The sequence below is a fragment of the Taudactylus pleione genome, unplaced genomic scaffold, assembly GCF_031769625.1.
Source record: "Taudactylus pleione unplaced genomic scaffold, aTauple2 ptg000483l, whole genome shotgun sequence".
Classification (NCBI taxonomy): domain Eukaryota; kingdom Metazoa; phylum Chordata; class Amphibia; order Anura; family Myobatrachidae; genus Taudactylus; species Taudactylus pleione.
Genome location: NW_028284885.1, coordinates 630,194 through 644,986, shown reverse-complemented (window position 1 = coordinate 644,986; position 14,793 = coordinate 630,194). Strand labels below are relative to the sequence as shown.

General features: G+C 48.4%; 1 protein-coding gene across 8 annotated transcripts in view; it reads left to right on the top strand.

Annotated features, from left to right (window-relative positions):
• The window catches only part of LOC148502782 (nuclear RNA export factor 1-like), a 207,553-nt gene extending 195,444 nt beyond the window's left edge, over nt 1-12,109 (top strand). For all 8 annotated transcript variants that reach the window (XM_088449348.1, XM_088449345.1, XM_088449343.1 and 5 more), the window contains 3 exons: nt 2,016-2,201; nt 8,538-8,598; nt 11,719-12,109. In XM_088449348.1, coding sequence (XP_088305474.1) covers nt 2,016-2,201; nt 8,538-8,598; nt 11,719-11,784 — 313 coding nt within the window. In that variant the 3' untranslated portion in view covers nt 11,785-12,109. The remainder of the gene's footprint in view (nt 1-2,015; nt 2,202-8,537; nt 8,599-11,718) is intronic.
• Nucleotides 12,110-14,793: the final 2,684 nt, after the last annotated feature.

The following is a 14,793-nucleotide window of genomic DNA, read 5'->3' as shown; positions in this document are numbered from 1 at the left end:
TAGCGTAGTGCCTTAGTGCCCGTTACACATGAAAGTCTGCTCCTAGCGTAGTGCCTTAGTACCCGTTACACATGAGTCTGCTCCTAGCGTAGTGCCTTAGTGCCCGTTACACATGAAAGTCTGCTCCTAGCGTAGTGCCTTAGTGCCCGTTACACATAAAAGTCTGCTCCTAGCCTAGTGCCTTAGTGCCCGTTACACGAGTCTGCTCCTAGCGTAGTGCCTTAGTGCCCCGTTACACATGAGTCTGCTCCAAGCGTAGTGCCTTAGTGCCCGTTACACATGAAAGTCTACTCCTCGCGTAGTGCCTTAGTGCCCGTTACACATGAGTCTGCTCCTAGCGTAGTGCCTTTGTGCCCGTTACACATGAAAGTCTGCTCCTAGTGTAGTGCCTTAGTGCCCGTTACACATGAGTCTGCTCCTAGCGTAGTGCCTTAGTGCCCGTTACACATGAAAGTCTGCTCCTAGTGTAGTGCCTTAGTGCCCGTTACATGAGTCTGCTCCTAGCGTAGTGCCTTAGTGCCCGTTACACATGAAAGTCTGCTCCTAGCGTAGTGCCTTAGTGCCCGTTACACATGAGTCTGCTCCTAGCGTAGTGCCTTAGTGACCGTTACACATGAGTCTGCTCCTAGCGTAGTGCCTTAGTGCCCGTTACACATGAAAGTCTGCTCCTAGCGTAGTGCCTTAGTGCCCGTTACACATGAGTCTGCTCCTAGCGTAGTGCCTTAGTGCCCGTTACACATGAAAGTCTGCTCCTAGCGTAGTGCCTTAGTGCCCGTTACACATGAGTCTGCTCCTAGCGTAGTGCCTTAGTGCCCGTTACACATGAGTCTGCTCCTAGCGTAGTGCCTTAGTGCCCCGTTACACATGAGTCTGCTCCTAGCGCAGTGCCTTAGTGCTCGTTGCACATGAGTCTGCTCCTAGCGTAGTACATGAAAGTCTGCTCCTAGCGTAGTGCCTTAGTGCCCCGTTACACATGAGTCTGCTCCTAGCGTAGTGCCTTATTGCCCGTTACACATGAGTCTGCTCCTAGCGTAGTCCCTTAGTGCCCGTTACACATGAAAGTCTGCTCCTAGCGTAGTGCCTTAGTACCCGTTACACATGAGTCTGCTCCTAGCGTAGTGCCTTAGTGCCCGTTACACATGAGTCTGCTCCTAGCGTAGTGCCTTAGTGCCCGTTACACATGAGTCTGCTCCTAGCGTAGTGCCTTAGTGCCCGTTACACATGAGTCTGCTCCTAGCGTAGTGCCTTAGTGCCCGTTACACATGAGTCTGCTCCTAGCGTAGTGCCTTAGTGCCCGTTACACATGAAAGTCTGCTCCTAGCCTAGTGCCTTAGTGCCCGTTATACATGAGTCTGCTCCTAGCCTAGTGCCTTAGTGCCCGTTACACATTAGTCTGCTCCTAGCGTAGTGCCTTAGTGCCCGTTACATATGAAAGTCTGCTCCTAGCGTAGTGCCTTAGTGCCCGTTACACATGAAAGTCTGCTCCTAGCGTAGTGCCTTAGTGCCCGTTACACATGAAAGTCTGCTCCTAGCGTAGTGCCTTAGTTCCCGTAACACATGAAAGTCTGCTCCTAGCGTAGTGCCTTAGTGCCCGTTACACATGAGTCTGCTCCTAGCGTAGTGCCTTAGTGCCCGTTACACATGAGTCTGCTCCTAGCGTAGTGCCTTAGTGCCCGTTACACATGAGTCTGCTCCTAGCGTAGTGCCTTAGTGCCCGTTACACATGAAAGTCTGCTCCTAGCGTAGTGCCTTAGTGCCCGTTACACATGAGTCTGCTCCTAGCGTAGTGCCTTAGTGCCCGTTACACATGAGTCTGCTCCTAGCGTAGTGCCTTAGTGCCCGTTACACATGAGTCTGCTCCTAGCGTAGTGCCTTAGTGCCCGTTACACATGAGTCTGCTCCTAGCGTAGTGCCTTAGTGCCCGTTACACATGAGTCTGCTCCTAGCGTAGTGCCTTAGTGCCCGTTACACATGTCTGTAAAGTAAAGAGTGCTGCAATCTCTTCCTGTTTTCAGTGCGCAGATCCTGAACGATCAGATGGTGATAAATAATTCATACGCTGCTTTGGAAGAAACGTCTTCACTTCAGCCTCCAAAACCCTTAGTAGCGCTCCTCGACACGCCACCTCCTTCCGCTGCCAACCATGATACCATCCGTGCCTTCTCCGAATACACAGGAATGAAACCCGACTGGGCACTCAAGTGAGTTTAAACCATTCAGTAAGTAGATAGTTAATTTAGGCGCGCTTACAGCTGATATTGAGGACCCAGTAATGGTGACAGTGATTGACTCTTGGGCGTATGGAGAATAGCGGTAACTGTGTGCGCGGTCATCTTCTGAGCATGCGGACAGGCTGCAGTGCCGTGGTGAGTGATCAGGCCATTCCTCCCAAGCACAGGACGGACGTAACTCTCATTACACGTACACCTGTAGTCCTGTAGCTCCGCTCTATGTGGGGGCGACAGGTACAGTCTTACTGACGAGCGAGTGTATAGAGCGACCACATTCATTATTGCGGATCATTGTTGCTTTGTGTGTTACGGTTTGCAATGAATTCATGTAATGAGATAAATCAGGGCTATACTGTATATATAATACACACCCTTCATTTCTATATCCTGGTGTTTATACCACTGCAGTCGCGCTGTGTAATACACAATTATCTGATCTGCTTAATACACTGTTTCTACTTCAGGGTCCATAGGGGGTCCACAGGGTTGACCTTGGGGTATAGGTTGGGAACCAAATCCGGGCACCACGCAGTTAAAGCTTTTAGCTCCCAGGATGCACTTGGGTCCACTCTCCCTATAACCCCACTCCCAGCCAGAGGCACCTCAGTTTAAGTTGGTGCCCGGCCGGAGTCGGGTCACCGTTTAGTGCAGTGGGGAGCTGGTTAACAGCCCCTAAGCTATATATTTTTTTCTAAGTACAGAGTTTTTTTATTTTTACTTTGGACTTTCAGAGCGGCAGCGTCGGACTGTCCATAGGACGTCTAAGCTGCCGCTCCGTCTCCCCGCCGGCGCTGAGACGCCAGTACAGATCTGGGGATCTCGGCGGGACCCCAGAGTCTGTACTAGCCGGACTCTGCGGGCGCCCAGGACTGCTGCCGGATCTACGGGGAGCAGGTAAGGTCGCGGATCAGCGCTTGCGGTGATCCGCGCATTTAATATGCAGTCCTGTGCCTCCGGTCTCCGGGGACAGATCGGAGGCGCCGGCAGTGGCGGCGGGCCCCCCATACCCCGTGTGTCCACTAGACCACCAGGGACTTACTGATTGGCGCTGGGAGCCGGCGTCCCGGGAGGTTAATAGCCGGCCAGGGGAGGAAGCTTTCCCTGTTACAGCGGCTCCTCCCCTCAGCTCAGCGCGCCTTTCAGTATGTATAGTCTGGCGTCGCTGAGCTGCTTCCTCCGCGGGCCACGCTTCTTCTGAGGTCTCCAGCGGCCATTTTCTCTCTATGGTGCAGCAGAAATCTCCGGAGATGGCAGTGAGTCCAGTCCCCCTGCGTACCTCACCATCAGGTCAGTGTACACAGCGCTGTAGCCTTCCCAGACACTGAATCTGGGTAAGTTGAATGCAGTGTAATAGTGCAGTATATTATATGACATGTTTATGTATATATGTATATATCTGCATGGTATGTGACTTATGCTAGTGCTGACTGTCTGTATTTAATTCTCTCACCTGTCAGTGTATATCTATCCCTTTTCTTTATCTGCCCTAATACAGCTGTACTTAGGGTGGGTCTGAGACCTCACATTTATATACTCGTTGATATTTGTGAAGTGTGTCACATACTGTTGCGTGCTGCACGTTGCCACATTTTCGTTGGAACTGTGTGTTGCATACGCTGAAAATGGGTCCCTGCGGCTAATTTTAGCATCAGTCAGGACCAGTATAGCGCTGCTTAATATTTCCGCCAAGATTGGTCAGATATGTTTGACCAGGAGATAGAGCGTTATACGGCACCCATTTTTGCTATCCTGCAAGTCATGTGCTGCAGGTGTTAGTGCGGAGGATTTGTTTCATAAAGGGTTCTGTGTGTGGCGTCATCGGGTGCCGGCCCCTTTCACGACCCCCTTGGGCGGTTTGTTTTCTCGGGATCCTCTCAATTGCGGATCGCCTGGTGGGCCCCATTGTTGTACCTCACCTGGGGGTTACTTCACCATACTGCCCTTTTCATCTCAGGGTATCTCGCAGTTTCTTGCACTCTTCCCCTGTGACACAGACTACCGCTCCCTGCAGGGGTTTTTCGCAGAATATGAATTCCCCCTGGTGCCACCATAGTCTGTCATTCCCCTTGCAGGGATTCCCACGGCCACCCTGGGTGGATGTCGTTTTCTACGAAACGCAAAGTGGCGTGGTTGACACCCTGTAGTTACTTCCCAGTTGGCTCTGTGTGAACTGGATACTGTTTTGGGCTCTTTCCCTCTTACACGGGGGGGAAGCCTATTTCAAGTATTATTATCCCTGCTTTAGGGCTGGTGGCAGGTCCATTCTGGTTAGAGTGAATGTTGACCTGCACCTGTATCATGCACCCTCAGTATTGCGTGCCTTCTGGTTCCCTGTTGCTGACTAGCGGGGGGATCGCATGGCGGGACTCTGGCTGTTGTCAGTTATGAGGTATTACAACAGTGTTTGGCCTCCTGTCCCAAATTCCCTGAGGGTCTTCACGAGCCCCTCATGGGGTGGATGGGCGTGTTACTCGTCGGATTACAAACGTTACTACGCATCCCATTCCTGCGTGGTCGGATACTTCTGATCCGTAGGTGGTAACTCTGCCTGAAATCAGTATACTCGCTTTCAGGGGTTGTTACCCATCCTACCATGGCTATAGCATGGTTGGTTAATACTATTGCATACTGAGCTGATGCATTTGTAATGTTTTTTCCCCACCAATACGTCTGGGGTTCAAATGTATTTGGTCGCTCACGTAATATATGCAGTTGTCATAGGTGGACATGCCTATATTGGATACCAGTCTCCTAACTTTCAGAGTTCCAGCTGCGACGGTATCCTCCGTAATACCCTATGGCTGCGCTCTGGGAATGCAGAGGTGCAGATACCATCTATAGGGTAGATCTTGTTGGGTCCTGACCTTGACAGTGGCAGTACAAATTTCCCGCCTTCAGCTATGCCCACTACAGGGCCTCAGACTAAGTCTATTAAGTTTTTTTGTCCTCTGGGTCAGCCTAAAGGTCTGTTTCTTCAACCGAGCAGGCCTGGACTGCCAGCCGATCCTGCTTCCGAACCTACGGATATATCGTCAGCATGACGAGACAGGCCTACCACTGGGAGATGGCGATTTTCTCAGTTCGCCCGGTACTAGTGTCTAGTTGCCGCGGCTACGTGGGTAGGAGGGTACGCCCTCTCTTTGCTCAGGCGGCCTATTTCCATGTGATGGTACGCAGGCCCGTATTCGGACCCGAACAGGGCCTTACGAATCCAGAAAGCTATACAGTTGTTGGGGTAAGCGGAGCTAATTGGGCCATCCCCACTTTCTCAGCGAGGGACTGGTTGTTCTGCTTTCTTTCTGGTGCGGTGGCTGAATGGTCCTCTTTGGCCTATTCTCTGTCTCAATTCCCTGAACCAGTTCCTAAAGCTACCTGGGCTCAGGAGGCAATCCCTATGCTCCATCATACTATGTTTGAAACCTGGGGACTTTATGGTATCACTGGATATACAGGACGCGTGCCTACGGGTACTTACAGAGACCTTGCCTCAGCATGGACTGAGGTTTGCTGTATCACAGCACTTACGGTTTTTCGGGCTCTGCCTGTTGGGACTGTTCTCAGCCCCACGGGAGTTTACCAGCGTTTTGGATTTTCTGACAGTTCTTCTGTTCAGTATATCCCAATGCTCCTGTACCTGGATGGCCTCCTGCTCTTAGCAGGATCACCGGGGTACTTTACAGCCGGGTCAGGTTGACTGTGGCTTCTTCAGGGTGCAGACGTTTAATCAATGGGGAAAAAGTCCTCCCTGCATCCCTCTCTGGGTATTCTTCACCTAGGAGCCCTGCTGGATTCTCAGAATCTGAGAATTCTTCTGGCGTAAGACGGCATCTCCACTCTTCCATTAGGAGTACATGGATGTCTGCGCAGTCGACATATGTCTTTGCACTCTGGGATGCATGGTCCACTATTCAGTGTCTGCCTTTGGAAGGGTGGAATGGGCTTAGTTCCATTCCAGGCCTTTCCATAATTGGCTTATCTCCAGATGGAACAAGTTTTTTCTGTCTGATCACTGTTCAAACGATGCTGCTCTCCCCGGAGGCAAGTCAGTCCCTTTTCGAGTGACTATGACCATCTCGTCCAGGGTATTCTTTGCTAAGGACAGTGTCTGGTTCGCATCCATTTCAGTGCAATTGGATGTCTGTCGATTCCACCCTGTCAATTAACTTGTTGGAACTTTAGCCTGTCTTGGGCCTTCACTCTGGCATAGCCCTTGTTTCCCGGTGAACCTGAAAAAGTTCAGTCCGACAGGGTCAGAACAGTGGCTTCCTTTTTAGCAATACTGTTCGTTGGGTGGCAATGTCAGGTATGTCATACATTCGGACATTGTCTGAGGGTCTCCTCCCGACCATCTCGACAGTGTTCATTTCAGGTGCTCTCCATTGGGAAGCGGGAGTCCTCAGCCGTTACGACGTGCATCCCGGGGACTAGTCTCTTCCCCAAGAGAGGTTTCATCTCCTGGTGAGCAGGGGGGGGGGCCCTCCTGAGGTGACACTCATGGCCTTCTGACTCTATCACACTATGGTGTTACAGTCCAACTCTGGGGATTCTGAAGCAACCTTCAGTGACTCTTTGTCGGTGAAGTGGTTCTTCCAATTTGCGTACCTGTGTTCTCCAGTCTCCATTCTTCCTCGAGGGAAGTGTTTCAATCGAGACAGAGATGCTTTCCTGCTGGTGGCTCCTGATTGCCCCAGATGTCAGGGGTACTTGGTTTTTCGGAGTCTCTCCATCGATACTCCATTCCTGATGCTTCACTACCCAGACCTGTTGTCTCAGGGTCCTGGGGTTTGCCTTGGACCTGGGTCGTTTGTCTTTGACTACGTCCCTACAGTGGTCTTACGGCTTCCCTGGCTTTGTCATCGTTGGAATGATTGGAGCACATGGATCAGCTTTTGCTGGGACCTACCACAAACTGTGGCAGCCATAATTCTTATGGTATTATACCTATCGATACGATCCTCTGGTGTCCAGGATTTCCAGATATTCTGGCATTCCTTCCGGCTGGCTTGGGTTTCACCCTCGGCCTGGCCTTCCTGACAGTGCAGATCTCAACACTGTCAGTATGATTAGTATATGGAATTGCTCCGCTCTGATATCCAGTTCATCCTTTGGAGTGTTTTCTGGATTATGCCTCCATTTGTCCTCCCTAGGGACTCCTTGGGAGTTAGGAGTGGTTCTTCGTTAACTTCGGGGAAAGTTAATGGAACCGCTGGTTGTGATAGCCATTACATGGTCTATTGCTTTGGCTTTCTCTCTTTCTATCAGGGAGTTTATATCAACCAGGTGAGTGTCGGAATTGGGAGCGTTCTCATGTGGCTCCCTCTTCTGGAGGGCATCTTGTCAGGGTGTGAGTTGCTCTCACCCTGTGTTTCTTAGTGATTTTCAGGTTCCATATTATTCTGGAACTTATGGTGCGGCCATTCAGTCCCCAGTCCTCTCGGCTGGTGTGGCCTCATTGACTGTGGTCCGGCCTCTGTGGATTTATGTGATCCATTCAAGTTCCTGACGGAAATCGGACTCCTTATTGGTGGTCTGAGATTTCTGGTTTTAACAGGAAAGGATGGCCGGCCTATGGCCATATGTTGTCTGGACGGCCTCGTATGTCTTCTTCAGGGGCCTACCCATGGGTAGGCCTTTCTGTTGTTGCTGCTTGTTTTTTCTCGGGCCATGTAACCCTCGTGGATGGCTCGCTGTGGCGCCTTGGCTGTTTTGCCTTGCTAGGTGGCCACGTGGTCTTCTGTCCACACCTTTTTAAGGTTCTAGGCATTGTTTTCCTTTGCCTCTCAGGATGCTTCCTTTTTGGCGGCGGATTCTCCTCTCAGCACAGGAGCGTCCCCTCCCTTGGTTGAACGGCTTTGGGACATCCCCAAGGTCAACCCTGTGGACCCCCTATGGACCCTGAAGTAGAAAACAAGAGATATGGTAAGAACTTACCTTTGTTATCTCTGTTTCTACGAAGTCCATAGGGTCCACAGGGCGCCCGCCCTGACGCACCTGGCTTCAAATGGGCTGTGTGACTGGTCACCGGTTTTCCGTCTCCCATTTCTGTGAGTATGGTTATCGAGTGTTCCAGTTTTCTCCTCCTCCGGCCTTTGGCTACTTACAAACTGAGGTGCCTCTGGCTGGGGGTGGGGTTATAGGGAGAGTGGACCCAAGTGCATCCTGGGAGCTAAAAGCTTTAACTGCGTGGTGCCCGGATTTGGTTCCCAACCTATACCCCAAGGTCAACCCTGTGGACCCTATGGACTTCGTAGAAACAGAGATAACAAAGGTAAGTTCTTACCATATCTCTTGTTTTTATTTGCACAGATGTCTCGAAGACAATAACTGGGATGTAGAACAAGCAAAGGAAATATTTATTCTATTAAAGGTAAGAGTCTAGAACCAAAATACCTCTAATGATGGGACATGAACAATACGGGTATGAGATGAGAACCTGCGCCAATAATCACACAATACGGATATGAGATGGGGACCTGCGCCAATAATCACACAATACGGGTATGAGATGGGGACCTGCTCCAATAATCACGCAATACGGGTATGAGATGGGAACCTGTTCCAATAATCACGCAATACGGGTATGAGATGGGAACCTGCTCCAATAATCACACAATACGGGTATGAGATGGGAACCTGCTCCAAAAATCACACAATACGGGTATGAGATGAGGACCTGCGCCAATAATCACACAATACGGGCATGAGATGGGGACCTGCGCCAATAATCACACAATAACACAATACGGGCATGAGATGGGGACCTGCGCCAATAATCACACAATACGGGTATGAGATGGGAACCTGCGCCAATAATCACACAATACGGGTATGAGATGGGAACCTGCACCAATAATCACACAATACGGGTATGAGATGGGAACCTGCTCCAATAATCACACAATACGGGTATGAGATGGGAACCTGCGCCAATAATCACACAATACGGGTATGAGATGGGGACCTGCGCCAATAATCACACAATACGGGTATGAGATGGGGACCTGCTCCAATAATCACACAATACGGGTATGAGATGGGGACCTGCGCCAATAATCACACAATACGGGTATGAGATGGGGACCTGCTCCAATAATCACACAATACGGGTATGAGATGGGGACCTGCTCCAATAATCACACAATACGGGTATGAGATGGGGACCTGCGCCAATAATCACACAATACGGGTATGAGATGGGAACCTGCGCCAATAATCACACAATACGGGTATGAGATGGGGACCTGCGCCAATAATCACACAATACGGGTATGAGATGGGGACCTGCTCCAATAATCACACAATACGGGTATGAGATGGGGACCTGCGCCAATAATCACACAATACGGGTATGAGATGGGAACCTGCGCCAATAATCACACAATACGGGTATGAGATGGGAACCTGCGCCAATAATCACACAATACGGGTATGAGATGGGGACCTGCTCCAATAATCAAACAATACGGGTATGAGATGGGAACCTGCTCCAATAATCACACAATACGGGTATGAGATGGGGACCTGCGCCAATAATCACACAATACGGGTATGAGATGGGGACCTGCTCCAATAATCACACAATACGGGTATGAGATGGGAACCTGCTCCAATAATCACACAATACGGGTATGAGATGGGGACCTGCTCCAATAATCACACAATACGGGTATGAGATGGGAACCTGCTCCAATAATCACACAATACGGGTATGAGATGGGGACCTGCTCCAATAATCACACAATACGGGTATGAGATTGGAACCTGCTCCAATAATCACACAATACGGGTATGAGATGGGAACCTGCTCCAATAATCACACAATACGGGTATGAGATGGGAACCTGCTCCAATAATCACACAATACGGGTATGAGATGGGAACCTGCGCCAATAATCACACAATACGGGTATGAGATGGGAACCTGCGCCAATAATCACACAATACGGGTATGAGATTGGAACCTGCTCCAATAATCACACAATACGGGTATGAGATTGGAACCTGCTCCAATAATCACACAATACGGGTATGAGATTGGAACCTGCTCCAATAATCACACAATACGGGTATGAGATTGGAACCTGCTCCAATAATCACACAATACGGGTATGAGATGGGGACCTGCTCCAATAATCACACAATACGGGTATGAGATGGGGACCTGCTCCAATAATCACACAATACGGGTATGAGATGGGAACCTGCTCCAATAATCACACAATACGGGTATGAGATGGGAACCTGCTCCAATAATCACACAATACGGGTATGAGATGGGGACCTGCTCCAATAATCACACAGTACGAATATGAGATGGGAACCTGCTCCAATAATCACACAATACGGGTATGAGATGGGAACCTGCGCCAATAATCACACAATACGGGTATGAGATGGGAACCTGCGCCAATAATCACACAATACGGGTATGAGATGGGGACCTGCTCCAATAATCAAACAATACGGGTATGAGATGGGAACCTGCTCCAATAATAACACAATACGGGTATGAGATGGGAACCTGCTCCAATAATCACACAATACGGGTATGAGATGGGGACCTGCCCCAATAATCACGATACGGGTATGAGATGGGAACCTGCTCCAATAATCACACAATACGGGTATGAGATGGGAACCTGCGCCAATAATCACACAATACGGGTATGAGATGGGAACCTGCGCCAATTATCACCTTCAGGAAAATAACATGCAGATGGCAGTCGGGTCAGTTTGGGCCTTATTCTCTGAGTGCTTAGCGAATGCTCACACATGAACAACAACCGGAGGACGGGTCCCTTTCAGACGCCATTATACCTCAGTTGCTGTTAAACAATCTCACAAGAACATTTAGAAGAGATGGGAGAAGCTTCAGGCAATACTCCCGTGAAATGTCCTATAAATAAGTCTCCCTGAATGGATGAATAAAATAACTTTTTGCTTTTTTTTGTTGGGTTTGGGGGGAGACCATATTGCTGACCCTCTCCCTATGTCATTGGAAGCTTCCTCCTCGGGGGAGCTGACCACCCAGTTCCCCAATTTATGCTGTGGCTAATCTAAGAGAGACAGGGTCCTACCCAAGCCTTGTGGGCCTGGAGACCCTTTATGGGTAAGGGGCCTTATGGCTATGGGGGGAAAGATTGTCCATAACTCCCTAGAAAGAGGTTGAGGAGAACATGTTAGCTTGCAGACCAGCAGTGTTGGCACCACCCTGCCTTGAGCCTCTCATGGCTGGAGTAAGGTCCTGGTACCCAGATTCCTATTGCAGTGTATGGAATACAATCTATTTGGTTGCATAGCGTTGATGTGTAGCCCTGTTGTTCCGGGGCACAGAGCTGCAATAGACATTTGATAGCCGCGATCGCCTTATAATTCTAACTTGAAAAAATATGCTAATTTTTTATACAAAATGTAATAAAATGCTTTTTCTCTTAGTAAATAATTGTATACATCTTTCACGCCTCATTATCTGTCTTCCCTCCCGCAGGAGAGAGGCTGCATCCCCCTTGAGGCCTTCGGTGGAGACGAGCAAAGCATTGGCCTGTCCGGGTAACCTGCATTGCAGACGTGGGCCTCGCAATCTCCATTTTGTTTGTTTAATTGTCAAGGATGGTTCTTGATGTAATTTATTATGTTTTAAATGTTCCAGAGATTTGCAGACCCTGGTGTGTAAACGTGCGCGGCGCTCGTTGTGCACCATTGTCCGTTGCGTCACGGCGAGATGCTGCGGAGATGGCACTAAATGCTCCGTACGCTGCAATTAGGTTTGTATAAAGTATACGTTAGTGTATGATAGGGTTTTACTTCTGTATGAACATTTCACTTTTCTGTTATAGGAAAAAAAAAAAAACAGCCATTAAAAAAAGAGTTGTTCTGTTCCTTGTTGGGTTTATGGTGCTTGTGCTGAATATTGGCAGATTATGCCGTTGGTGTTTGCGCAGTCTGTAATTTCTGTGTACAGACGACCATCGGCGTATCTATAATGGGTGCAGGGTGTGTGGGTGCACCCTGGGTCCGGGGGGCTCCACACCGGGCGCCCTACACCCATTTAATCTTATACTTACCTGTCCGTAGTCTCACAGCAGCCGGTAGCCATTTTCTCGATGACTCGTGCATGCGCAGTACTGCTGTTCCCGCGAAGCCAGCTTTAATATCATCATTGAAAACCGTATACAGATTGTGATATGCCACTTCTGATCAATCTGTCTGTATTAGCCTAATGCAGGGGTCTTCAACCTTGGTCCTCCAGCTGCTGTGGAACTCCACATCCCAGCATGCACTGCCATAGTTTTAGCATGCTTTTATATCAAAAAGGTAGCAGTGCATGCTGGGATGTGTAGTTCCACAGCAGCTGGAGGGCCAAGGTTGAAGACCCCTGGCCTAATGTATTAAGGGGTCTATTTATCAGGCAGTGGAAAGTGTAGAGAAGTGAACCAGTGGAGAAGTTGCCCATAGCAACCAATCCGCTTTGAAGTAGCATTTATCAAGTACAATCTATAAAATAATAGGTAGGAGCTGATTTTTTTAAATTTGCTTGATAAATAGACCCCTAAATGTCTGAGGACTATAAGCAGCGATAGCAACGGTGACCAGAGAACTCTACTATAATTAAAATGTAAAGAAAAGTATACAAAAGAGAGTCGGGTTGCTATGGTGTCAGCAGTCACATTGGAGAAAGAGGATCAGGTGACCATGCTAGGCGTAAGGACCAGGCTAAGAGAGAGGACTATTTAAGCATGTGTCAGTCAGGCTGCTATGGTGTCGGCACTCGGATTGGATAAAGAGGATCAGGTGACCATGCTAGGCGTAAAGACCAGGCTAAGAGAGAGGACTATTTAAGCATGTGTCAGTCAGGCTGCTATGGTGTCGGCACTCGGATTGGATAAAGAGGATCAGGTGACCATGCTAGGCGTAAAGACCAGGCTAAGAGAGAGGACTATTTAAGCATGTGTCAGTCAGGCTGCTATGGTGTCGGCACTCGGATTGGATAAAGAGGATCAGGTGACCATGCTAGGCAAAAGGGCTATTTGAGGCATTGGTCAGAGGTAGGCTGCTATGGTGCCACACTCAGACAGAAGGCGGAAGAGGACTCACGGATTGGAGGAGGAGGAGGAGGATCAGGTGACCATACTAGGCGCGAGGACCATTTAAAGCATCTGTCAGAGGTCGGCTGCTATGGTGTCGCACTCAGACAGCAGGAGGAAGAGGAGGCACGGGTAGTAAACCCATAGAGAAATGACACATATCCTTGGTTTTCAACTCTCGTCCCATGTACCTCCAACAGGTCATGTTTTCAGGATTTCTGTCTGTGGAGGCAGGTGGGAAAATGACAGACTAAGCAAGAGTTGAAGTCATCTGTGCATCAAAAAATAAATCCTGGAAACATTACCTTTTGGGGATACTTGGGGATTGGAGTTCAGAACCACTGGTGTAGTGATATCACTCTTTTTATAAAAAAACAAAAACATATGTTATTGTAAGACCGCAATGAGCAATACAACATATGTAATTGTAAGACTGCAATGAGCAATACAACATATGTTATTGTAAGACTGAAATGAGCAATACAACATATGTAATTGTAAGACCGCAATGAGCAATACAACATATGTAATTGTAAGACTGAAATGAGCAATACAACATATGTAATTGTAAGACTGCAATGAGCAATACAACATATGTAATTGTAAGACTGAAATGAGCAATACAATATATGTTATTGTAAGACTGAAATGAGCAATACAACATATGTTATTGTAAGACCGCAATGAGCAATACAACATATGTTATTGTAAGACCGCAATGAGCAATACAACATATGTTATTGTAAGACCGCAATGAGCAATACAACATATGTAATTGTAAGACCGCAATGAGCAATACAACATATGTTATTGTAAGACCGCAATGAGCAATACAACATATGTTATTGTAAGACCGCAATGAGCAATACAGAACATATTGGTCAAAAATAACAAGACATCAATAGGATTACAGCAGTAAGTTATAACATGATCCATGAAGAACGTAGAATTGCAGGACATAAAATGGGGGTCTACCTGAGGACAAGGTTTCTTCATTATACCAGGCTGTAAGTTGGACTGCGGCACGGAGCGTATCTATGACCTGAGGCGTTAATGTGTGAATATACGGGAGCCAAATGTCACAGAATTTCTCTGCACCTTTACCTTTAGTAAGAGATAATTCTAGCCAATAATCCATATTAGATAGATACGATATTCCAGGCTGTAGGAGATTGAGTGTTACAGGGTCAGCAGAGATCCATTGGGATAAGATGGTTTTCTTTGCAGCTGCTGTAATCTTTGCTAGTAGTAAACGGGCACCTCTAGGGGGACAGGATGACCCAGAGGATGGTACAATATCCCACATGGCCCACTCAGGTGTTACTTCGAGACTAACTCCCAACGTGCTGGATTTATATGTGTGTACTAGGGACCAGAACCTCCGCACAGTGCCACATACAATGCATTAGATCCGCATCAGGTTGTCTACACTTAGAACAATTTGAGTCTGTAGAAGCGCCTGTAATGAATCTTAGTTT